Below are 27327 nucleotides of genomic sequence, written 5' to 3' on the forward strand. Positions count from 1 at the left end.
CATATGTATATATATACATATATATACATATGTATATATATATATATATACATATGTATATATATATATATATGATATCGAAATTAAGTATATATTTTTAATCTTGAGTTACTATCACAGATAAGTAATCAGAAGGAAAAGAAATCCGAAGCCCTAATTGATTGTATGACAGCTGGAACCTTAAATGATACAGTGGTATTGGAAGCCCTAAATTGAATCCGTGGTTGCAGAAGCCCTAAAATGAATTTGTGGTATTGGAAGCCCTAAGTGAGATAGCGGTATCAAAAGCCCTAAATAAACCGAAGGTAAACAATGCCCTAATTGATACAGTGGTAAGTGATGCCCTAATTTAAAATAATAGACGTATTTAATTTGATTTTAAGAAAATAGTTTTCAGAGGAAAGTTGTCATATGAAGTTGTTATAGTGTATTTGTGAACTAACCCGGGTGGTTGCAGAGGCATCTCTAGTTTGATTCGAACTCAGTTTTCCGAGGTATGTGGTTTTCACTTTCTGTAGTAATTTCATTTGATGGTAATTCAAGTCTTTTTAGTTAAGAAAATTTTGTATAACTGTTTTTAACGGTAAATCATATTCACATGAACATGAATGATGTAACTGCCTTCTTATGAAATCGAAATTATATCTATATTCCTTGAGTATGTTAATTGTAAATTAGACCTTGGAAAAACCGGTTGTTACATCTACCCATAGTATGGCCCAATTGGTTACAATTATAGCATCCGCCAATAAAAACAATACCGCCTCTACCTTGGGACTGGAACCTACCTCTAGGTGGTTCCCTTCCTCTATATCCCCCTCATTGTTGTGTTCTTGTTCTGATTACCCCCATAAATATCATTGGTTTGAGTCTCTTCTGACTTGCTTGGTCTTGGTCCTCTGCCAAAGCTGCCTCTGCCTCTGAAACCTCTGTTACCTCTACCTCTTTGTTGTGAATCATGTCTCCTCCTTGCCTTCTCTTTTGCCCTTAAAGCTAGCTGAAAACGTTTATGCATATTGTCAAGAGTCATAATGTTGATCTCATCCTGAATCCCTTGCCTCAATCCATTGAGGTATCTTGCCACTTTTTCTACTTCTTCTTCTTGTCTTCTTGCCCTTAGGCTTAGCTTGTTAAACTCTTCAGTATAAGCACTCACTGTGAGGTCTCTCTGCCTTAGGTTATGCAACCTTTGGTATATCCGAATCTCATACTCTGTGGCAAGGAATTTAGCTCTCAACCTAATCTTCATCCTCTCCAAAGACACAATCTTCTTCTTCCCTGCTGCTATCTATCATCTTGCATCATGTTCCACCATACTAGTATTGATCCCTTGAGTCTAGCCTTGGCATAGCTGACTCTCTTCACCTCTTGTACTTCCTTGTAATTAAACTGATTGTCTATCGCTTCTAACCAATCTAGCGATTCCTCTCCATTCAAACTACCACTGTAGTAAGGGATGTGGTCCATACTGTCTTTGTTAAGAGACATAAAGGCACCCAAAAACACCTTTTTCTCCTAATCTACCTCATGATCCTTACGTCTGTCAGATGTCTCCCCTATAAGGCTTTCATCTTCTTCCTCACTCTCATCTCCCCATTCTGTGATTTTCTTCTTGCTCTTTGTGTCTACCTGATTGGGTTTGACCAATAGATCCTGGACCAAATCCAGTATGGCACCCTTGCTCATTGCCTTGGGTGGCATACTGTCAACCTCTTGACTATCTTCCACGTCAAACATAAACCAAACTAAGAGTTGGCTTTGATACCACTCTGATGCAGAGGACCTAGGGTTCTATCCAATAACCACTCCTGATTAAGGTTCTAATTCCTTAATCATCCAATGACTCTTGTTTCTTGTCCTTTCCACCAATCCAATCCTCCAAGACTCTTCCTCCAACTTCTCTCCTAGGTGTAGTTGGTCTTGCGTAGACTTAGTCTCCATTCTAAGGCACTAGTCCTACTAGCCATTCTTTCCCTTAGAACCCTAACCCTCATTTAGGATCTTGTTCTTCCACTTCCTTAGAGTCTACTGATGTTGTAGATACTCTCCATAACCTTCATGACCTCACCCAATACTTCTGGTCACAACAATGAAAGAAAACTCAATTTCTTCGCATAGGCTAATTAGGCCTAATGGCTTCTAGGTCCAGTAACCCTGCTTTTCCACACATACTTCAAATTCTTCCAAAAAACCTTAGGAATCTAAAAGCTATCCCCTGGCACTCCAAGATTCCAAATTTTCAAAGTTTCAAAAAACCCACAACCCTATTCTTCCTTACGCCCTAGTTTTTAGCCTAACTTTTCGGCCTCCAGACCAGTCAACACTAAAAAAGCTCTAACTTCTTCCAAATTGCAAATCAACCTTCCATTCCACTTGGACATTCAAGGTAGCATACTAGGGTTTCTAGGAACACCATTTGCTACACCCAGCTTGATCATGGGCATACTCTATAACTTCCACAAACTGTCCAAGCTCACATACTCCTAGCAGTCAGCCTAGGGCGTCAAAACCATAGCTTGAAAACCAATCTTGAAAATGCAAAACAAAACCAAAGTACTATGTACAATGTCTGACCTATCCCACCAGGTTTCATGCATTTTCCACTGTGAATGAATAGGTTAGAGTCATTATTGTGAAAACAACCCTGTGAAGGAAGTTCTTAGTCCAGTCTGTTGTCCTGCATTTCGTCACCACAAAATGCTGGTAAGAGTACGAAACTTTTTCAAACTAGTTCCGCATCTCTCTAAGTTGAGTTTGATATTCAATTGCTTAATGTTGATAAATCAGTCAACTCCAATTCGCATATCAAATTATTTTACTTGAGGCTTTCGTCAAGTCTTTTTTGTTTTTTCTGTTAGTCAAGCCTATACTTGATTTTTGAGGCATTCATCGTCCTTTCCTTTGTTTTTGAGTGTGTTTGTTGGTTTTTAGTCATTTGCTTTTGCTCAAGTCATGGCTTTTGGTTTCCCCTTCGATTTGATCTAACTTAGCGCTTAATTGGAGTTGTCAATCAAAAGATATGGCCATAAAAGTGGACATTTTTTATGCAACAGCACAAATTAAAAATATCATGTTATATTTCTAATTTGACATTCACTTTTTGAAAAATATAACTTGAATTCACTTTATTTTATGTTTATAAGTTACTTTATCAATTAAATTTTCACTTAAAGTAACTATAGTGCACTTTATGTTATATTTTTAAGTTGAGTTTACTTTTTGATTGTTCACTTATGTGACTATATTTACTATGTAGTTCAATTTAATTTTTAGCATTTAAATCAAATATTCTAGTAAATATTACTTCTTATATGATATTTACATGTTGTATTATTAATATGATATGTAAATATAATTTATGTCACATTTAAGTAATATTTTAATGAAATTAAATTGACATGTGCTTATTAAATCATTTAAAGTCATTAAAAGTGGACCCTTTCCATGTCTTTACATGTAAAATTCATCAAAAGTGGACCATTTTCATGCCATTGCATGTAAAATTCAACTTAGAATGTAAAGTCACTCAAAGGTGAACCTTTTTGATGCCATTAAACTCATTTGAAATGTGCAATGACATCAAAAAGTTGAGTTTTATTACTTAAATATGTCATTGCACCAAAAAGTTGAGTTTTCACTTAAAACATGCATACACCATGAAAAGCTGAGCTTTTAAACTGAAGACATGTTTTAAAATATGCAACCACCCCCAAAAGGTGCATTTTGCATCTTGGTGAGTTTTTAAAATATGCATTAACCATGAAAAGGTGCATTTTGCACTAAAGCTCATGTTCTTGCCCTTCCAAAACCCGTTTTGGAAAGAATACTTGCAAAGAACTCTCAAGAATCCATTTTTGAAGATTTTGATTGATTTTCTCCATGGATATTCTTGAAATCTTCTCCAATAGGGTCATTTTTGCTAAGCCATGGGCTTTCAAACAATGAATGTGGATTTTTCTTGCTTAAAAACGTTATTTTCAACTATTTTCAAGGACATGCTTTTGAGAAAATCGTCAAAAATCTTCATTTTTGGCTCACGTTTTTCCAAGAGGAAGCGTTTCAGCATTTTTAGTGGTTTGCATGACATCTTGGCTCACGTTTTGGTGTTTGGAAGCCAAAATGTTTTTGTTTCATGCCTTTTATGAATCAGTTTTTCGCTAAAAACGCACAAAATGTTGGGGTTTTTATCCCCTTCTATGTGTTTTGAAGCCACATTTTCGCATTTGGGTCCATGTATATGCATTTGGGAAAGTCGTTTTTGCATTCACAAGTCAAAAATGACTCAAAAACATGCATTTTTTGGCCACGTTTTTGCAAAAAAGGCCCAAATGTTTGCATAAGAAAGTCATATTTTTGTTTAAAAAACTCAAAAAATGGCATCTCAGCCCATACCCTTGGATCTACAGGGGTCGTTTTTGAGTTTTAATGCATGCTATTGTCTGTGGAGACCATGTATTTAGCATTTTCACGTCAAATTCGACCCTTCATTGCTCATTAATATTTGTTGAATGAAAGTACGAAAAAAGTCAAATTATTGTTTGTTTGTTTTGTGCTTGTTTTTGTGTTTTGCTTGTTTGCATTTCGATTTTTTCTTCATTTTGGAGAAATTGCAAGTTCTTTCCCAAGAGCTTGAGCACATTTCACTTCACTCCACTTTCTATTTCATGCAAGAGCATCATCACATTCCATTCCATCTTTCCACACCACAACACTTCGCATCTCATTTGTCAAATGCGATTACATTTATTTCATCCCATCCATCATTCGCACATACATGTAATCTCATTTTCCATTTCCATTTCCACTGATCTCACTTTCCGCATCCAATCGCACGACACGATTACATGAATAGTCTTACATATAATTGCATCTCTAAAACCCGTTTTTGACTAAAAGTCACTTTTTAAAAGGTCAAAAATGTCATGTGCATGTTTTCCCATGTACTTTGACTTTACTTTCCTCAAAGGCGTCTATAAAGTTCACTTCGCCTCAAGTTCCATTGCATTCATTCCTTCCATATGCACTTACACCTCCATAAGAAAATACATGTTATTTGACTTCCTGTGTCATTACGCATTTCATCTCATCCGTCATCCGCACATACATGTAAGTTCATTCTCCATCCGCATTTGCATGTCATCTCACTTTCCATTTCTCATTACATGTTGCATTTACATGTAATCCATTTTCCATGCAATGTCATCTTGAAAGCCTAAGTCACTTTTTATAAGTCAAAAGTTCTCATTTACACGCATTCCCATGTGCCAAGCACTTCTAACTTTAAAATAAATAAATAAAGAGTTGAAGGTGCTTATTGAAAGTTATTCCGAGTTTACATCCGGCCACCATCGAGAAGGTTTTCAAAGTGTCAGAGATTCCAGAATGTGCCAATCTACAAAGGAGAATTCATGACAACTTGAAAGAGAAAAGTTTGATCACATCAAGTTTTCAAATGACAACGGACAATTCATCAAAGAGACTCAAAGGTTATCATAAGACGCAACACCATAGTTATCAAGGTGAATGAAGTGGCACAAAATATAGGAACTCCTAATACTGTTATCATTCGAGATAGCATTGCCAAGTATAAGGCCTTTTAGGACAATCCCTAGGATTGTTTCATTTCTCTTCCATCTATCTTCTTCTTTCATGTTTGTACTTGGAGAAGATGCATCGCATGAAAGGATCTAATTATATGTAATGCGAGTTGCATGTGCAATTGCATGTAACCCAATAACTTATCTTTTAGTTACACTAGGTCAAAGTTGGTTAAGTTACTCCAACTTTTTCCTCTATCTTTTTCTCAACTCCTATGCCTATATAAAGGAGTATCCCCTCATTGTAAAAATCATCTTTTGTTGTATGCAAGAAAGCTTTGCCACATTTGTGCAAGCATAACTTTGATTGTGTAGTACGAATTTGGGAGAAAAGTGAATAAAAGAAGCAATTGGATTCGAAGCTTTGACTAGAAGTAGTTGTGATACAGAAAATTAGAATCTTTGACTACAATTTGTGTCTATTGTCTTTGATTTATATTACTATTGCGTGTTTAATAATAGAGCATAGTGATTTAAGAAGCAATCAAAGCCGAAGCTTTGAGTGGGAATGGTTGTGACAATACATAGACTAGAAGCATTGACTATAGCTTGTATTATCATCTCAAATTCATGAAAAATAGTTAGAATTCTCTACTACTGGAAGTCTTTTTGCCCTAATAGTAGAGGTTATTCTTATAAAATAGGTTAAACAAGACTTAGAGCCAAACTGGTACGCTTTCAGCTAGCCTTTGAGTTAGTGTTAGTTTATCACTATCATCATTTACAACTTAAGATAGAAGTGTAGCTTGAGGTTTCATCTTGCCCATTACTCACTATGCAAGTAAGTGGATTCTTTCCTAAAAGCTAAGAGGAAAGAACATTGGTAACACCCCTTACAAAATCTCTCAACTTCTTTCTTACCCTGAGTTGATCTAACGAACGGTGAGAAGGGGGAGCCTTCCCTTTAAGGTAGGAGAGACTCTATCTCACACATTGTGGCTAGTCACCCTATTTTGCGACCAGATTTTATCCAAAACCATCTGTTGCAAAATATCCACCCAACACAGTCAACAAGAAAATGCTGCAACTTGCAAACTTGATAACTTCAATCCAAGTTTGAGTATGCAATATAACAAGGAAAAGCTAAACTACAAAAATCATAAGCCTAATCTCCTGTGTCAATCCCTACACAGTCGTACTACACCATTAAGCAATGAAAAACTCAGGAAACTATCCGTACAGTAGTCCCACACGTGCATAATCTGATGGTAAACATTCCAACCTTTCAAAATATGATCCTCCATGCTCCAATACCCAAGCATGGGTAGTTACAACCTCCAAAACTGCCATTTGCAACTCTTGAGCAATTTTTGCTCCTTAGAACTTTTGGACAAATGGGTTCACCTAGGACCATTCTAGGACCCTAGATAAGATACCTAGGACCTATTTAGCCCATCAAAAACCTTAGTCACCCAACCCTAATAATATTTGACCTATTGAGCAACTTTTAGCTCAATGAGCAACTTTTGAGCAACTTAGGACCTAGTGAGCAACTTGGCTCTTACATTTGGACTAGTTGCACTCCAAGGACTCTTGGAGCTTATTAAACGCACACACACACACTTAACCTCTAACAACTCCCAACAACCAAAATTAGGGAGCTGCACTGCACCACTATATTAACAATATCATTGCATGATTAATCTTGTGACATCTTTGTTGGTAAAAACACCACTCCTTAAGGGAGCATTTAGAGCTTGCAAAAATTATTTGAGGGAGCTATCACGTGGTGGTACCTCTATGGTCAATCATTTAAGCATCTACAACCTCTCAAAATCAAAATCCTCTCACAACTAATTTTTACTTTTTAATGTAGTGTTGGTATTCTACAATCTTTTGATTGCTTTTTATTTTTATGCTCTATTTTAATTTTGTGAACATTGATTAGGTTGCAAGTTTTTCTACTACTGAACGGAATAGTACATACTGCTTTATCCACTCAATGAAGCATAACCGGTTGGGCTCAAAAATAAAATAAAAGTTGAAGACGTAATTTACATTCATACCAACTTGCATCTTTTGTCACATAATGAGAATCACTGCAAGGGCAGCCAAGCTTTGAGATGTAGAACCCGAGTCTGCAAACTTGAATGCAACGATTCAAGATCTTGCTACATTCAAAGATGACGATGTTGATACATCATGACACATGGTGCATCTAGCACAAGTGGAACCACTTTCAATTCAAATGATCTTGAACTTGCAGCAGTTGAGGAGTTGGAGATGATGAGGATTTGTTTTTTGAATCCACACAATTTTGGTTCAAATTGATGAACACTATATCATGAAATATTTTTTGACTTTGTATTGGTGATGATTTTCTAATTTGCATTGCAATAGTAAACATAAACATATATGATATGGTTTATAATCTTATTGAATATTCAATTATTAGTTATACCTTGTTTTAATTTCAATATGAATATTATTGGTGATGTACCATACTATCAAATGATTTAGTTTTGTATATTTCTTGCATTTCTTTGCATAGAGTGTTATACATAACATATATATTTTAAAAATATAGATGTATATACATATACACATCAACATCTCCAAAAACAAAATTGTGCATCCATGTACCCAATTCTCACATCCACATTCGGATCCCACCCGAATCAATTACTAGGTTAAACTCAAGCAGGTTGACAATAAATTAAAATAACCCACTATATCACTAAGACAAAACCCCAGATCCAATTTCAGCCTACTCTTCAAGGGGATACAATGCCCCTGGCATTTTGTTCCCAGGAACACAATGCCCTAGGGGTTATGTCTCGCCTAATCAAAGCTCCGTTCAAGACTACAAGTCTCAAACAATTAGGGGATGACAGATTACAAGGTACAGCTAACTTCCCGGTCAAGACAGAGCACGAAAGCCACAAATGGCAATCTAGAGCCCAGCTAATTAAATAAATTATTGAATTCGAGGAAAAATAGGAGCGCACTTAGAATACGAACTTACCTCAATTTTAACAAGACTGAAATTATAAACATAAATTTGAATTTAAGCATCCGTTAAGCACCATATGAAGTCTTACAATAAAAACATGCCAAGTTGTATGCTAAACAATCTTGAAATTGTATACACATCTAAGGTGCTTAAAATTGTGTGCTAAACAATCATGAAATTGTATACACATGTAAGGTGCTTATAATTTAAGGCAGACAAGTGATCCCTTTATATGGCAAAGGAACTATCAATTGGCAAAAGAAAACGAATGGTTGCTAGTTTCAAATCTATTCTATCCTTCCCAATAAAATTTCCACAATCCAATAAGATTATTCTACAATAGTGGCCCTATCTATTCTAGCCTCTAGTTTACTAAGTGAAGGATCTTAAAGATCGGCAAAACAAAGTCATTTCTCTCAAAGAATGGTTGTCTACTCATTGTTATACATCTTATAGAGGCTCATTGTAAGCCCATCTATAACCTCTTCATCCTTAAAAGGAAGGATTCATCCAAGTCTAGATGCATACCACTTTGGATTAAGACAAAAGGGAAAGTATATGAAGAGTGTTCACGGCATTCTGTTGGTGTAAATAACTATTCACTATTTGCACTTACTTAAGTTTACTTAGGTTAATGCATATTTTTATTATTTATTTATTAGCCACCTAGGAGTATGCGTACTCTTGTGAGTTGTCATGTTGACAACACAAGAGTCTGCACCTCTTTTATGCACATGGTGTCTACAATACAGGAGTTAGCACACTAATTAAGCACATGGCGTCTATAACCTTGTCATTCTTATCCACTCATCTAAAATGTTAGATAAGGTGTGTGCTTAGTTGCCATGATGCTTATCTTATCTCTTAGTTCTTTCTAGAGACATTCTAGGTGCTTCCCGAGAGGCTTCTATATACAGGCACTCCTAGTGTGTTTGCACATCACATCGCATACTGAACAGAGCAATGTATTAGGACATACTCTGATTAATTGATCATATCCATTTTTGGTCTACAGTTGTGCTTGTGTTTGAGTTCTTAGTTCCTCGGTGAATTTTGCTCTTAGGCAAATTCTTACATGGTATCAGAGCTCTTGAAAATTTTCTCATCACATAGCCGTTTGAGACTATTGTTGCTTTAGCACCTCAGCCCGAATCCAGAGTACTGCAGAAATTGGGAGTGTCTAGAGCCAGATTTGACCTCACCATTGTGTCTAGAACGCTGAATCGGTGAAGATCGACTATAAATTCAGCTACCTTGGCCCAAAGTCAACCGTGAGGCAAATTTTTTTTGCAAACCGGCACCCGAAGGACCGATTTGCAGCATTGGTATGATCATTTCAGATCTGTACATTTAATTTTCAGATCTGCATTTTCTTCATCTACATCTCTTCTATTTTTTTCGGATCTGCATTATTTTCCGAAAAAAAATTGGCCATAGGGCCATAGGAGAGATTTTTTGCAGGTGAAGATTGAAGCTAGCTGGTGCAAATCAAATATTTGCATCACATTCAAAAGGTCCAAAAACCCCCAGATTAGATTTTGTTTCATCCAAATTGAACATCTGAGGCAAAATCTAGAGTCATTTTTTTTTTGGAGGCGCGACGATGATTCAGAAAACATAACAATAGCAGCGATTTTCAAACAACGATATCTCCCTCATACAAACTCCTTTTTGCGAGCAATTTTTTTGTTTTGGGGTAGGATTTCGTGATCTACACATTGGTGCGGGTGGTTTGACATCTCCGTTCCTAAATTTTTCTGCAACTCGCAAATCCCGAATTTTGCCACTTAAAATGCTTAGTATGGGCTCATCTGGACTCCAAATTAGGTTTCATTTTTTTTTAAAGTGCATTTTTTTGGTCTACTTTCCAGATCTGTAATTATATTATAGGTTCTGTAAACAGAAATACTACTTTCGGAAGTAGGCCCTAAATTAGCAAGTGGCTATCAAGTGCCTAAATCATTTATTAGGAGGGGTTCTTTGATTCTTTGGAGGTTCATTGATTGATCTCATGGAGTCTTGTCAAATCTGTCAATTTGGTATTAGACCACAGTTGACAACAAGGAACTATCATAAATGGAGCACTTTGATAGTTGTTCGTCTAAGAGACCATCCAGAATTGTTTCCTTATCTCTATTCAATGCCACCACATTTTAATTGGACGGATCTTGTAAACCTTCATCGCTTTCTGTATAATAGTATGACTAAGGAATCTTTTGATCCTCTTAGAATGGCACATTTTCCTTATGATATTTAGATGTCTATTTGGGAAGCATATGGAGATCCATGTGTTCCTCCATCTCCAGAGGACATTCTACATCTAGTCACTCCAGCTATGGTTTCTTCAACTCTAGATGAGATCACACCTCCTGCTCCTGTTGCTCCTATTGCTCCAGTTTCAGCCACAGATGCTTTGGATTCAGTGCAGCAAGGCCATTTATGTCTTCCTACATTACCTTCATGCGAAGACTTCCTTCCCGCCCTTGTAGGCCTGTTCATGGAGTATCACATTGAAGATTTGGGAGACATTCTTGATGACATTCGTCTTCTTTTTCAGGCGGATACTTCATCCTTTGCCGCAATGACAGATTCATGTACTTCAGCACTATAGGGTACACAAGGCCTTCCAAGTGATGACTTCTTACCAGACATTTCAGCTCTATTCGTGGAGTCACACATAGCAGATATGGAAGACTTCTTTGATGATTTATCGCTTCTCTTTGTTGAGATAGATTCTTCTACAATTATTGCACATTCTCTACATGATCAATCTCTCCAAGTTGGCATGATTGTGAATTCTTATGTACAGCATTTGCAGCAGGTCTCTTCATCAGTTGAGAAGACTATTGGTTTTCTAAGACAGGTTCTACCACACTCCTTGTTCGATCTGCACTTCTCTTCAGCAGTTTTGGAAGAAGCAATCATCAGTATCGACACAGGGACCTTTGAACAGGTTTCAGCGACACCGGTCATCATAGAGATTCCTTCTGCTCATAGGGGACACATCTCACAGGTACCCTTGCCATTGTTTCTTCCAAAGGGGAGGAACATCATTCTACAGTCATGGATCAGCTTCTACATCAAAGCATTTCTCACTAGTCAGCACGCTACTTTAGGGGGGGGAACTACCTCGTCTCCTTCTTCTCCTTTTTAGGGGGGACTTTTTCCTCTTAGGGGGTTTTGTCCTTCTCCATTTTTTCTCTTGTATATACTCGATGTATATCACAATGGGGGGGGGGGGGGTCTTGATTACTCCATCTATTCATGCATCCCTTTTTATCTCTCTTTTTGGGGGACAGTTTTTCCGATGAGATTTTCCCTCTTTCCCCACTTTATGAGAGATTTGCATATCCTTATGTACATGGGTACCTAACATGGCCTATTAGTCAGGACCCATTATGCATTTCATCCTAGTTTTTCGTAAGCTTAAGGGCATTTCCCTAAGTTGCACTTAAGAGGGGGTGTTGGTATAAATAATTATTCACTATTTACACTTACTTAAGTTTACTTAGGTTAATGCATATTTTTATTATTTATTTATTAGCCACCTAGGAGTATGCATACTCTTGTGAGTTGTCATGTTGAAAACACAGGAGTCCGCACCTCTTTTATGCACATGGTGTCTACAATACAGGAGTTAGCACACTATTTAAACACATGGTGTCTATAACCTTCTCATTCTTATCCACTCATCTAGAATGTTAGATAAGGTGCATGCTTAGTTGTCATGATGCTTATCTTATCTCCTAGTTCTTTCTAGAGACATTCTAGGTGCTTCCTGAGAGGCCTTTATATACAGGCACTACTAGTGTGTTTGCACATCACATCACATACTGAACAGAGCAACGTATTAAAACATACTCTGATTAATTGATCATATCCATTTTTGGTCTACAGTTGTGCTTATGTATGATTTCTTAGTTCCAGGGTGAATTTTGCCCTTAGGCAAATTCTTACACATTCCACCTCTTTGTGTCAACTAAGCAAATATGCTCCTCACAGAATTGCAATTTAGGATCCTTCTGACACACTACTTACTTCATTTGATCAGGCATGCTATCTAAAATCTCATAAGTCACACCCAGACTAGGAGTTTGTATCTACATATCGCATTACCTCCATGGCTGGTCATATAGTAGAGCAAATATACCTTCAAGTAACATTCAAAAATTACAACTTTTAAAATATGAAGTAAAACAATGTGTAACAAACTCAGAAAAATTAAGTTTTCAGATTTCTTGCTTGATATTGGTCCACCAAGTGTCAATAAGTGTGCTTTCAATTCTTCTATCTTTGATTAAGCTCAGTTTTTGCAATCTCCATAGACAACCATCAATTGTAGAGCATCTTGTACTTCCAACATCCTCGCCAACAAATTATAATACCTAGCAAATCTAATGTCACCTAGTTTAAGGAATTCTTTGTTAGAAAAAGACCAAAATGGTGCAAGTAAAGTGTGATGGTTACATACAAACATTTATATGTCTCTAGCTTCTAATACTATTGTCTTTACCCAATTTATTGCGTCAATATCTTTCAAATCATGTACAAAACATGGAGTCCAAATATATGTTTGTAAGCACTTTTAACCATTAAACCAAACTTGCATAACATTAGAAAGCCCAACCTCCTCTATAGCCTCCTTCAAAATGGCGAAATCGAAATTAGCACCCTCCAATTTCCCAGAACAATCAATAGCTCCCTAAACTTTGAGCCAGTTAGGCATGTGACAATAACATATATGAGTTGTCCATGTCAAATATCAGTTATCTCATCCATGACTCTAGGCTAGCCAATCCTAGTCCATCTTTGTCTCATCTCCATCATCATGGTCACTTTTGAATATTGTTTGTCAAGGAGGGAAGTAATAAATGTTCTCCAAAGGGAACGTATGAGGGTCCAACTATCAATATTTGTATCAACATAACTTTGAAATAAGGTGATCTTGACAAATAAAACAGAAGAGCGAGTGCATAAAAGAATTTGAAAGCTGCATTGTCTTGGTCACATTTTTGCATATTCAATAACCCCATGAGTGAATTTTTCTCCCTCGCTTTCCTCTTCCCTCGATCACAACTCTCTCCAAATGATACATTAGAAGCGGCATACATCAATAGTTGGTCGTTTCTTATTGAGTTGTAATTATTTTGTCCTCACTCCAACCAACTTGCCACTTCAACCTATTGTTCAAATGTTATCGACACAAATTCTAAAACCTTTTCCACTCTCAGCCATTAGATGTTTTAACCCTAGTATAGCTCCCATGGTAATGAGTGTTGCAAACATGACAAAGCCAGTACTTGTTGCCCCTATATCTTACCCTTGTTGCCAATTACTTTCAAGTCAAACTGAAGCAATGGCTTCTTGGGGTTGAAAGGGCCTTTTGCAAATTTTTGAAAAGAGGGTGTAGGTTATGCATAACGGCCTTGTGGAATAGAAGCTGAGGTTTCATTCTCAAAGTATAAGGGTTTACTAACATTGTGTTCATTTCACTTTCACTACCCTCATGATTGTCACTACTGTTGTTGGTCATTTTGTGGTATTTTTATTTATGGTTGTGTTGGTACCCATATACCCCTAGTAATTTAAATTTTTGATTTATGGTCTTGAACTCCTTTGAACAATGGTTCAAAGAGGTTCAAAATGGTTCAAATTTGCAGATTTGCCGATTTGCAGATTCGGAAGTAGAATCATTCAGTTCAGAGGTGCAAAGGTCATTATATTCGGATTCAGACTTCACAGGAGGTTTCATTAGATTTATCAAGTTCCTTCCGAGTATATCAATTCAACGTTCAATATACAAAGGTGCAGCTACATGGCCCGAACTCTCAGACTTATATGGTTCAGAATGTCTGGAAAGTCGCGTGCCTATGATTCCTTACATATAAAGAAAGTTCATGTCTTTCCAAGTCTTGATTGGATCATGCAAGAATGGTGTATATAAAGGATTTAAAGTATCCTTTGCAATGATCAAAGAAAATCAGTTCAAACAGGGTACATAATACAACTCGATGATGGGAACAATGTGCGACAGAGGAATGTGCCCCACATTTTGATGAAATAGCAGTGACAGGTCGTCATGAATATAACTAGAATGAATATGATATCTTTACATCCTTGGGCATGATGAAAATGCAAATATGCTTAAAGGATTTAGTTTGTGATACAGTCAGTGACTGACTCATCCAAACTATAATGGAGGGTGTTTGACAAAGTGACATATTTGAGCCCCATGGATGCAAATAAGAATTCTTTTGGGTTTGTCAACTAAGCAAGTCAGAATTTATTTCGAGCTTTGTACCAAGACATATGGAGAAGCCGGCATCATGTATGGTGGCAGCATCCTCTGCACTTCAGGAACATATCTGCAGTCCAACATTAAAGGAGAGTCGACATCTTGATGAGGGTCACATCATACAAAAGATACATGTCATGCTAGGGTGCTTGAAGTCGTGGAAGTCCATATGATTCGTCCGACTGAATGCTTACAAAAATTTTGGTAGCAACCCGCACTTGAAGGACCGTGGATGATCACAGCGGTTTGATCCTATGATCAGTAAGAATATTTCAACTAGGAGACTTGATGAAAAGTTGATTAAAGCCATAGATGATTCATCCAAACCGCGAATCAAGAATCCCAATAAACACTGAGGATGACACCATTGCCAATGGACTTTGAAATGTTTAAATAAATAAAAAATAATTATCACTCAAAAATTGGGTACAAATTTCTGATGGCAGAATTGCATTAGAGCCTTAAGGAATCAAGCTGCTATCAAAACCCAAATATCTCGCTATAACCCGAGCTTCTGATGGAAGTATGATTGCAGAGCTTCCAAGTATGTTTTCTTGGTGGCATCTTATACCACTCATTTGGTGATTGGTTTCTCTCAATTCCTCAATCCACGAAGTCGAATCTAAAGATCAAGGATTGTAACACCAACATGCAAATCAACATACATTTCAATTTTTGATATGCATTGACGCCTCTACACAATGATTGATGATGCGAGCTCTGTCAGTGGTATTGTCTTGTTAAAGAAAGGAACCCGATCAATTCTGGTGTTGGGCATGGAGCCACAAAGTACGTCTCCCAAATGCTCGAATAGAATGTCGACCATGATTGAAAATACAAAGAAGATCGTTCCTTTATCGATCTCATAGAACTAAAAAGATTGGGTCAGAGTCGAAGCACTTGAACCTATGACCCACCCGATTCATTACCATGCGACTCGAGAGCTCAAGTAAAATTGGTGATTCAATACTGATTTATGGTAATGATTTCCATGGAGACTCAAAAGCCGCGGTATTCAAATTAAAGGCAAAAGTGTTTCTTGATAGAGATCACACTCCAATGGATGTCATGTGGTCTCCAATGAAGAATAAATTGTGCATGGTAAGAAGGCAAAAGAAGAAGCCACATCCAAACTTGGAGATTGGTAGCAACAACATGGAAGGGAGAAGTTGCATATTCATCCAGAAAAAGCCCATGTTAAATAGTAATGCCTCATCGAGAGAAACTAGAAGGATAGCATGGTGTTAGTAACTGATCTCGACACTTTGGCTATCGGCAATGTCTTTAATAGACATATATCTTCTACTAATATCAAAGGCGGTACATGCAAATTGTATGACAGGTGCCATGATTCGACTCAAACATCGATTCAAGACGTTGATAGATGTTTGCAGTCTCCTTCCAATAGCCCGTCCCTTATAACCACAGTATGTTGAGAAATTAGGAATTATTTTGGGGAATTAAAAATCAAACACAGACCCGAGATCTTGACACAGCATGGGAAATAAGAAACACATGATCCATTGAGGTAACATTTACCTGAGAAAAGCATAGATATGAATCGCTCGCACATGAAAAGCACTTGTAAAATGTTTTATATGGCATAATGAATTCCATAATTTTCAAAATCAAATCGAGACAGGTGTGCCGAGAATGAAGGGTGACTTGGTTAAATGAATCCAAGTGGTGGGATAATATGGTTGCAATAGTTTATCCCACGATTGATCAATTTCAGTTCAGACACTAGGGATATAACTAAAGATGGCTCGCATGTTTATGTATTCAGAAAGATATTTAAGTATTCTGGGTTAGGCAAGTTAAAGTTTGGGTACCTGAACAAAAGCTTATCTTACTAGCAGTAAAATACAAGTGAAGCCGGAAACGTCAGATTATAGGAAGATGATAAACATTTTAAAGAGTCAGTTATCAAAACTAAAAAGGGCCACCTGAAAGGAGGAGAAATAAATACGCATGCGTGAAACGAAAGGGGGGTTCCAGTTTTTCCAGTTCTAGGGACGGGAAAGAAAGCGGACTGTGGGCTGTGGAAGAGCAGAGCTCTTGTTCTTTTTCTGAACTTTGTGTTAGGATAAGGGGAAATCTTGATTTTAAGCATAATGTAAGGGAGGGAATTTCTGTTTCTTCTAGGTAGTGATTCTGATGCAAATGTGTAATAAGCTCTATGCAATCTTTTACGCTTTAGAGAAGGGAGATTTGGAAGATAATTGCACATCAAAACTTGGAGTTTGGGCAATTATCTTTCCATTGATTGTGATCTTTGTATAGCTTTCAGTTTTCTCTAAATGCATTTTAATGTCACTGTTTTCTGAATACGTTATGATTTCAAGTTGTCTGTGAAGCTTTAATTCTTCACTTTCTCAAGAGGATGGAAGATTTATTCCTTCTTTTTGTTCTCTTCGTAATGCAGCATTCAAGTAAATGAACTTTATGTCATTTACTATTCATTCTCCTTTTAGTTATTTAGTTTTTCCGCATCTATATCGTGTTTACGAATAGATGTTTGTAAACCTTTCTTGCTTTTAGGTTAAAAGCATTGTCAATCTTAGTGTAGTTGAATTCATTGTAAATCATACACAGGGAGCTGTACCTGGATAAATTCAGAGGGTGCTTACGCTTTTCAATAGCAAAATGACCCAACTGTTAGTGCATATTCAATCTTCCTATCTCGGCTTTTGGGGTTAATTTGTATGTTTTTCTTTGGAGGACAATCTGTTCACTAACAGGTTGAAAGTATGAAGCCAAATCCATGAGCAGATTTTTCAATCCAAATATTATTTACAAGCAAGAAAAATTTAAAAAACTAAAAATAAAAGACAAAACTTGGTTTTAACTTCAAACCTACAGCTGCGAACTTGCTTCTAGTTTGAAGCAAAATAAAAATCAGTCCAATGTCTCCTCTAATAAATCCAATCTCTCCTCTAGGTCATGCCAATCTCTTCTCCACCAAGCAAACTCTCATAGCAACGAGCAAATGCTGGAGAAAATATACTTGTTGTAGGGTTTTGTTTTTCTTTTATCTCTCAAAGTGATTCTAGCTGTCCTTTGTGCTATGGAAGTGCTTGTGGAGCCCCCATGCTACAACAGAAGAAAAAAAGATTAAAAAATTCACTTTCTTATTATTTTTACCTGGAAGCACACCCAGCGATGGAGGAACCCAGCCATCCTGAGCACGGACTGGCATCCCAAATGGATCGGAGACTTTTTAGCTGTTTATTGCCAATTCTCAGGCAGTGGGCACACTAGGGAGATGTCCACTTGACATCCCATTGTCCCCGGAATGGCTACAGGATAGCGATGCATGCCTCTAGCGTAGGGGATACATCCTCATGTATCCCTATTATTTATTGTTACACAAAATTTACGGATTTTGATTATTAAATTGGAAATGTTTAATTTTAGAAGCATGGTTCTGTCATCATTGTCACACTAATATAAATTTGTTTAAAAGCACTCAAAATGCATACGCTCTCAGCCTAGGGACATCAGCAATCAGTCCCAATAACTAGTTAATGTTAAGAAAAATATACCCCTGCATTATTCTTCCCATGTAAGCTAAATACCCAATCTTTCCGATTTCATCATCTGATGTTTAAGCATTCATGTTGCTCCAATTGATTTTGGTCAATCTCAAGCACCAAGTCAATATATGAATCCTCCATCTCGTTTTCTAATCCTGTAAATACAGATCCGTACTATTTTAGGTTTCTAGATTTTCCTGTTAGCAAAGGTAGAAATTTCAAATTTCTATTTTCATGAAATTTCACTTTTCATGAACCATCTACAATATAATTATGAACCCTTCAAAAGTATCTGAAGTCTTAAATGTGAAAAGAAATATGTAATAGAACATATGGATTCATAGACAACAAAAAGGGATAAAACATCTGAGCTCTATACTAAAAAAAATAGTATTTATTGATAGGCATACCTGAAAGTAGAAGAAGGAAGAGACCACTGCAGTGAGCCACATGAAACAACAGACGTGGAGAAGATATGTTGATGCCAAGATAAGTTGCAGACCATCTAGCATAGAAGAAAATTTGTGTTTCACAGAAGAAGCAGTCTGTTGGTTCACAGGTTCAAAGTTATGTTCCCTGGAGTGACTGACACATTCACTGCAAGGAAACAATTGTGCAAAGCTCAGGGAAAGCCCTTCAATCTATTTATAAATACAACAGTGACTAAGAGTTGCTCAGAATTGGGACACAAACCATCGACATGATGCGGTCCAACTTATATTGGGGATTGAAAATCAAGATCAAATGCAAAATGTACCCTTTTAACTTTTTAAGCTACTCTTTTTTGTGTGAATTCAGTTACAATTATCTTGTAGCTTCTAACTTCCCCTTGTTAGTTTTTTTGGCTGACTTTGTGCTAAATTGGCCTATTTCTCCTGTTTGTGAGCATCATTAGGATTTCATTCAGTGCTTAGACAGCATGGATTTTGACTTTATTTGAGAATGCTTTATGTTTGTCTAGTACTAATGTGTGTACGCACCATTTTTAGCATCTTGTTTGCAGTTTCTTTTAGCTTTCCCACTTTATTTTGGTTGGCTCTATTTCATGCCCTAAGTTCTGATGCCTAGATAACACTATGTTAGCCCCCTCACCAATAATGCCCATGGGGCTCTTCAATCCCTATCACCTAGTCCTAATTTTGACAAGCCACTCTTTAAGCCTTAAATTACTCGCAATTGCGCCACCTATTCTATGCATAGAGATTGCTGATTTAATTTCTTGTTTCTTTGTCTGTTCAAAGTTCAAACAGCAACCTTCTTTCTGACTCTCTCATAGTATGGCAGATACAATCAGCCCAATCCATGTACTGCTGCAACCCCTAATTATAATCAGCCTATATCTTTTTATGACTCTCCATGTCTCAATGCAACTTGTATTCCCAACACCTTTGGTCTGGCCAACTTGTCTGTCATCTTCCTACTCCTATCCTCCAAACCCAAAACCAGAGCTTAAAGAACTCCTCCAACTTGCCTTTCAAGTTGTTCACTGTTATTTTTTTCTCTCTCAATCTCTATGACAACAAGAGTGCAACTGTATTGGAAACCCTTGGTCTCCATTTAGTAGATTCACTTGTGAAGCTCTCAAATGTTTCCTTGGTTGTGATCACTGCAATGTACGACTGGAGGAAATCATAGACATCCCCTTCACCAACAACTCTACCATCAATCAAACCCTTCTTGGGAGTCTCCATCAGATATTGTATATTAGAAATCACCTCATCCTACTAAATGTGCTCATCCTCCCATGATTCATCCATGCATTGGATGTTGGAGAGTATAGCTACCGCCCTACAATGAACTTGCACCAATTCTTCTACATGCTTGACTGCTTCTTCCTGAATTCCTCTTACCCAAATCTTTACACCTTGAGCAATCTGCTTGATCCTACAAATATCATCTATTGCTTCAGGGGAAACACCCGTAGGAGGAACAAAAGACCAGCCTTCCTCCCCCACTGGAAAAGGCAAGTTGATTATGAACTTGCACAAGGACTTGATTTCCCTCTTCTGTTTTTGGTACCCATCTTCCAGCTTCTTCATCCTTTCTTTCAAGCCTGAGTGGAATCATCAAAGTTCTCTGTTATTTGTTCACAAGAGGCATGACCAAGATTGATTACTGTAACATGATACTCATCTCGAGTTAACAAATCCTTGGTCTTATTGACTATCGAACTTGCAATTTGCAAAAACCTGGATCCTAATTCTCCCCTTACAACCTAGTGAAAACATTAATTAAAACAAGAATCAACACCCAAACAGTTCAGATATTGTAGAAAAGAGAACACAAAATGCACTTCCTTTTATTTCTTTGCACCAAGAACGTAGGAAAATTTGCTGATTACAAGAGCAAGAATTGTACGCACTTTCCAAAAATTGCTTTGCTATCAAACTTCAACATAACTGTCCCCTTATTTCCAAATCCAAAGAGTCCCTCATTACATGTGCTATTCATGAATTTATAATCTATTCTAGCATAACCACCTTTTTGGGTTCATAACTAATCAAAAAGTTAGATTTTGGACTAATCCGAAGATGGTTTATAACCAATTCTAACTTCTACAATTCTAACATTAATCCTTAACCATAACTAGAAAAAAGTTAAGGCATTGACCAAACCAAAATAGTTCCTAAAGTTTACCTCTTTACACAATATACAAGCAAAACATTCAACTTTAGACACTACTACTTTTAACTTTCAATTGTGATCACTAATATCTCTTGCGCCTACCCTTTGATCTAGGGGAGCTGTCAGTAGCTGACTTAAATTTGCCTTGTATGATCTGAATGATTTGATTACCTGTGCCAAAGCTTCTTTTTTTTTAAGATGACCACACTCCGCATTTTCAACTTGCATAAATCATGGCTCTTCCTAATTCCATCCAACTCTAGGGTGTAGCCTGGCAAGTTTTGAATACAAGAGTCCAATGCCACCGAGAGAGCTCAACCTCATCATGATGTCAACATCCGAACATTGCTTACTACCAAGTTCAGTGCTAATTTTCTATTCTATGCATTCCAAAATAGAAGGTATCTCTGGATCCTATGTATGTTCGCTGATAAGAATGCCTTCCACAATTATTGGTATATTTCCCAAGGCCTTCCTTTTCAATAGTTTGCAAGCGTTTAGGAACTTATCTTCTTCATTCAATTGCTGATCCATGCTATCATGCTTCCATTTGATGTTCTCCAGCCATATGTCAATTTGCTCTTCTTCTCCACTTGTGATCAATTTTAAAGATCTAACTATATGGTTGTCCATTCCTTTAATCTCTATTAAATTACCATCAATTTCTCTCCAGCATGATTGTTGTTCCTTAAGAGTTGCCAACTCTTTTTGAATGCTTTGTTGTATGTGATTTGTCTTAGCATATGCAGCCTTTACCTCCGGAAATAGGCTTGAGGCTTGTTCCTTCATGTATTTTATCCATGCCTTCACCATCTTGTTGTATGCCTAGCACTCTCCTATGTTTTGAATAGTATCTTCATCAAACATCTTCTTGGGATCTTCCATTATTTTCGTAGAAGCACTAGTATTTGGGAGTGAATCACCTACCATTGATTGTATGCATGAAGAAAGGGCTCAAACCTGATGCTTGAGCTGATTCTTAGCTTTCTTATCTCTTTTTGACAGTTCGATTAGGACAGCAATTGACACTTGGAAATTATGTTCTCTACCTTCACGAGTAGTTCGACCCAAATCCACTTGAATTATGTTAAAATCAGCTTCATCCACCTCGACTATGTTCTTCTCTATGACCGGTTGTGCAATCTCAATAAATAGGTTTCCTAAGGTAGGATTTACCGCCGGTCTAGAATCTATTCTAGTTTTCTTTACTTTTGTACCTTTATGCACCATATCAGCAATGGCATCCACATTCGGTGCTTCCAATTGGATCAATCTTTTCTTCTTTCTCTCCAAACTTTGTTCCAACCAAGATGCCGAGATAGTAGTAGATGAATCAATCACAGAAGGAACCTATAGGATTGTACGTGAGAAATCTCAGTTATTTGTATTCTCCACAGCTAGCACCTCTTGAGTCCCTTCCACACTTTCAAGAGATGAAGAGCGCATAGGAGATGCTATGGATTGAATCATTTCATCTACGAATGATGATGGTAGAGCATTCATCTCGGGAGCTTCATCTATCATTATTTGGACTGGATTTAATGCTTTCTCTTTGGGTTTTGACCTTTTCTTCCTAGTGACTTCGTTGAGCTCACATGTTAAAGCTAGATCAATTCTTCTATCCGAACCTTCACCATCATCTCCACCTTGTTTGTCATTTAAAGAACTAGAAGAAGTAGGCGGAGAAAATGGAATGACTGAATTGGATGTACCTTCTTGCGAGCTATTATTTTTCTTCGCACTATTTCTCCCTTTAGACCTGGTCGTTGTGGCTTTTTTCGTTTTACTTCTTAACCAATTCTCTATTCGTTGAATCACAAAGAAGGTTCTCTCCTTGAGATCTTTCAATTCTGGTAAACACCAATTGATATATGGCAATTCCCACAACTGTATTCATTCAAATAAGAAAGGATCAAATTAAATTCAATCCATCTTCCTTTATGCTTGTCACATCCCACCCCATCTTATAATCAAAGATTTGCTGCACTGTAAATCTCATCCAATCTCTTTTTCTCACCTCAAAGTCATTCTCACAATTTGCCCAATAATCTTCCATCATAGGAGAATGAAGATAGCCAGGTCCTAGTATTCGGTTGTTTTTAACATACCCATTGCTATCAAATGGGAAATGACTTTGAAAAGAGTTCAAAGTTATCTTCACCATAGATCTTTCAATATTTTGGGCATTTGAAGAATGGAACTTTTGTTCCTACACTTCTTGTATACTTGACCAATCTGCCTGCAAACCTCCAAAAGCACCAACTTGTCATCCACAAAGTGAGGCAACATAAGAGGACAATCTTCAAAACCTCCAATGTGAATGTAGGTGAACCAGGGATATTGTATGAAGAAGCTACCATAAGTACTGATGAGACTGGTTGCTTGAGGAGAAATTTGGAGTCCTATATCTACCTCTAGCTCTCTGGCTGTGAGCATAGAAAAAGCATACTTTACCCTGTGGAAGTGTACATTGTTGTGGAAGAGTACATTGTTGTTTCAATTGCAACTAGGGATAGTAATTATAGATTTGCGTAGCCACATTGTGTTCCCCATATGAATTGAGACCAGGCCATTACTTCATACTAGCAATTGCATACATAACGTATGAGGAGATTTAGAATCCCTACTTCATATTGAATTCAATCAACTAACAATGAAGGGCATCGATAATCATTTCTCCCCACTCGATAAATTGTTTTCCAGTGCTGATGGTATTGATGTACAAGAACATCCAATCCTGAAATCCTCAGTTATCGAATTCCCCACTATTCTACTGAGAAGGATGATCATATCTGAAATGTCTTCATTAAAAAGTATTCTACGCAGAGCTCTTGGTAACTATGACTGTCCTCTCCTAGGTTGATCCAGCCAACTTTTAGCAATAACAATCAACACTTCCTTTCATTCTAATGGAAATACCCTTGAGCACCTTCTTTAGAGAATTTTGTGAATTCTTCCCTCACTAGCTATTTGAATGAAATGGAGATAGATATCGGATCTAGCCTCCCCGCGACATTACCTCCTGAGGTCTTAATGTCTCTAGAATTCCAATCATATGCCTTGATACATTCCAAAACTACTTCGGTACACTGAACTGCGAGTGGTTGTCGTCCTACATGAGCCAACTCGTTGTCTAATGTCTATTGTGCCAAAAGTGATCTATCCTCTTTGCTCATTGGTTATAACAAATGTTGAAATGTTGTTCTAAAACTCTGATCATTGTGCTTCAATTACTTTGATGATTATCTAGAACTGCCTAAACCCCATCCTTTACTTACAACTTCTCATCATAAGAACATTCCGATCTAATTGACTTAAGGCATCAAAATTCTTCTTGTCTTTGAACTTTTGGAAGATAATAATTGGACTTCTTTCTCTCAACTTCATCCGGTCTCATCAAACTTTCTATCCAATGTTACTCGAAGCCTTTCATTTGGTACCTATGCCCTACTTCAATTATACAGTTTCAGCACTTTAATGAAATTTGATGTCTCCATATGGGAATATTCATGGAGTATTAATCATTCATCAGATCACTACACAAGTAGGGGAGCTTTTAGAACTACATCCCCGCATACCCGATGGTCTTCGTGGGAACCTCAAACACACACACACACACACACACACACACACACATATATCATGATATCTGCACCTACACGGCAGCTTGTTAACTCCAACGGTTTATCTCCAACAAAATACAATGCATATCAACTTGGTCAATGATCGCACACCAGCAGCTTGAATTGTCACTTGGAAATCATTTATTGTCTGCGATGCTCAGTTCCTCAAACACGGCCTGCACATTCTTGAATATGTTCCCACACACACATGCTCAGGATGAAGCAAAACAACATTCCATTGAACTGGTTCTTTATGCTTGTATTCTTTCCTTTCATACGCATCATAACTCAGATTTAGTCATGTCAGATTACATCTTGGAAAGGTGCGTTGGGGTGGAGAGATGATACAGTAATTATGTCAAACAAATCACATGCATTTGAGAAGATATCCATTGATGACCCGCATCATTCTGCTCACGTGCATTAAAGGCATTCAATAGTGCTTTATTCTTGGTTCGGGCCCCCTTGTATCATGGTTATGCCTGCCATAACAAGACATCAGCTACACATCTTTCTTGAATAGGAAGATAGGTCAAGTCTCTCTGTAATCCAGGCCTGCTGTTCATTTCATTTGCCACATCACAGTTTGGATATTCTTCAGCTGAAACGCCTACATGTTCCTAGATTGATCATCGGATTACCCTTTGCTTTTCTTGTGCAAACTGCACATCATAAAACCATGCGAATTTGAGGAATTTTTGAATACGAAATGTTCTGGGTTTTCACCATGTGTTTTAAATCTTTTGTCTTTTCCTTAATATGGAGAATGTGTTATAGTGGCCTTTGGTCAAAATATTTGAATGTTTTCTCCATACTATGCATAGACTCTATTATCCCACAAATTCATTCCAGCACTGACGTCTCTTGAGGGATTTGTTCAATCATATCGCAGGTACCTATGATTTCACATTCCACATTCCAATTCGGAGAGAACTCATTTCATCAATGACATCAATCTTTATACACATGCACTCAAATTTATTGTACTAAGAAAATGGTTTTGCATTCTGATATCCGAGCTCTACAAATGGAATTTGCATTTCATTTCCTGACATTGAGTGTTCCTGTCATAGTTTTGAGTATCTTCACTTTGTATTCCAAAGGCAGTTATACAACTTTGGGGTGAGGGTTTAGATTAGGGAAAATATATTTAGATAAAGTTCAAACCCAAACTCAAACCTCTTATCCTTAACCTTCTAAAAAGTTAAGGTTTGGGGAGAGAGAAAGAAAAAGGTTCGGGGAAAGAGAGTGAGGAAAATTGAGCTTGACTCTAACTCTCAAACTCTTAACTTTCTAACCTAACTTTCAAAAAGTTAAGGTTGATAGAAACAGAGTAAATTTTAGTACATAAAGAGAAAAATTTAGTACGTGGAGAGAAAAAAGTTGGCAGAGAGAAGGTTTTAGTTCGGGAAGAGAGAAGTTTTCACATTTCAATTTTACTCCCATTCCTAAATTAACCTTCTTCCAACTTCTTCAGTAAAAATATCAAGGTAATAGTACTACATTTGGGTATTCATCTAATCAAGCATGTGGAATATGTTCATGTTTTGATCATATCCAAAGGCAATCATGAATACATTCTATTTCTAATTTCACTCTCATCTATGACACTTGCCCAAAAATATTAAAGGTGCACTTTATGTTGGTACTTTGATCTTGCTAGTGATTTGATGTTGTTATAGGGATCAAAGGCAGTCCTTCCCAAATAAAGTGGCCGATGGAACAAGTGCAATTCATCTGATGATCTTTCCGCTGCCTTTAGACACAGGCATACCTCATTTGTTCTCTCTCCTATGAAAAATGGGAAATCCAATCCTGATTTCTTCTTCCCTTTCTGAATCTTGTCATAAACAGTGAGTTGCCATATAAGCTCCAACATGACCAACTTATCTCTTGGGTACCATTGAGCGGTCATTTGGCATGATACTAATGGTAGAAATTCTAATGAATCTCTCTCTTGAAAAGCTAATTAATGACCAACTTCAAGGTTTCGGATGGTTGTTTTTCAACCTACTGGGTAACTCAATTCTCAACTCCACTGATGCAGTCATCGATGGGAACTTTAATGAAAACCAAAAGATCTTTTATGATTCATCAAATCGTGCAGCCATGAAAAGTGCAAGCAGATGAGACAAAACGCTATGTAAGAACACTAGTAAACCTTTCTCCAATTCGTCACAACAGCGGGATTTGTTAACATAAAGCAAACACTAGAATTATAAGAGGGCCCAATTATCTCAACGCAATAAAAACATTAGCCCCATTACTATTAATGAACATGAAAACAAAAAAATAACACTCCGGCAAGATTTACTACACTCAGAATGAGAGCACCAATAGAATTTAGTATTGCATCAAAATATCGGCCCAGAGTACATATTACATCCATGTATTTATAAGAAACCCTCTCCTTGTTTTGTGGATTCAGTTGTAGAATGTGATAGATACCCCTACCTGGTGTACTGCACTTCTGTTGCGATTGCGAGTTCTAACACTAGCTTTGGAACATGCTGCTAGTATGCTCAAGTATATTCTTTGTTGAGCTCAATTGGGATTGATATTGACCGTCTCCCTCCTTATCAATTCTCATTGAATGCCCTTGCTCATCTCCTCCCCTCATGTCAAGAGATAAGTGAACATGTCAGACTAGATATATATAGACATTACATTATCACCACTTGGAGTAACCTTCCTGGAG

At 37.2% G+C, this 27327-nt stretch overlaps 1 protein-coding gene across 7 annotated transcripts in view; it reads right to left on the reverse strand.

Annotated features, from left to right (window-relative positions):
• LOC149566296 (TLC ATP/ADP transporter) overlaps positions 1-27327 on the reverse strand; it is a 174571-nt gene that overhangs the window by 65808 nt on the left and 81436 nt on the right. For all 7 annotated transcript variants that reach the window (XM_089819701.1, XM_089819700.1, XM_089819699.1 and 4 more), the window contains one exon: positions 18792-18978. In XM_089819701.1, the coding sequence (XP_089675827.1) occupies positions 18792-18978 (187 nt within the window). The remainder of the gene's footprint in view (positions 1-18791; positions 18979-27327) is intronic.

Source organism: Cupressus sempervirens, chromosome 3 (genome assembly GCF_028749045.1).
Source record: "Cupressus sempervirens isolate cs-2001-9-10 chromosome 3, ASM2874904v1, whole genome shotgun sequence".
Lineage (NCBI taxonomy): Eukaryota > Viridiplantae > Streptophyta > Pinopsida > Cupressales > Cupressaceae > Cupressus > Cupressus sempervirens.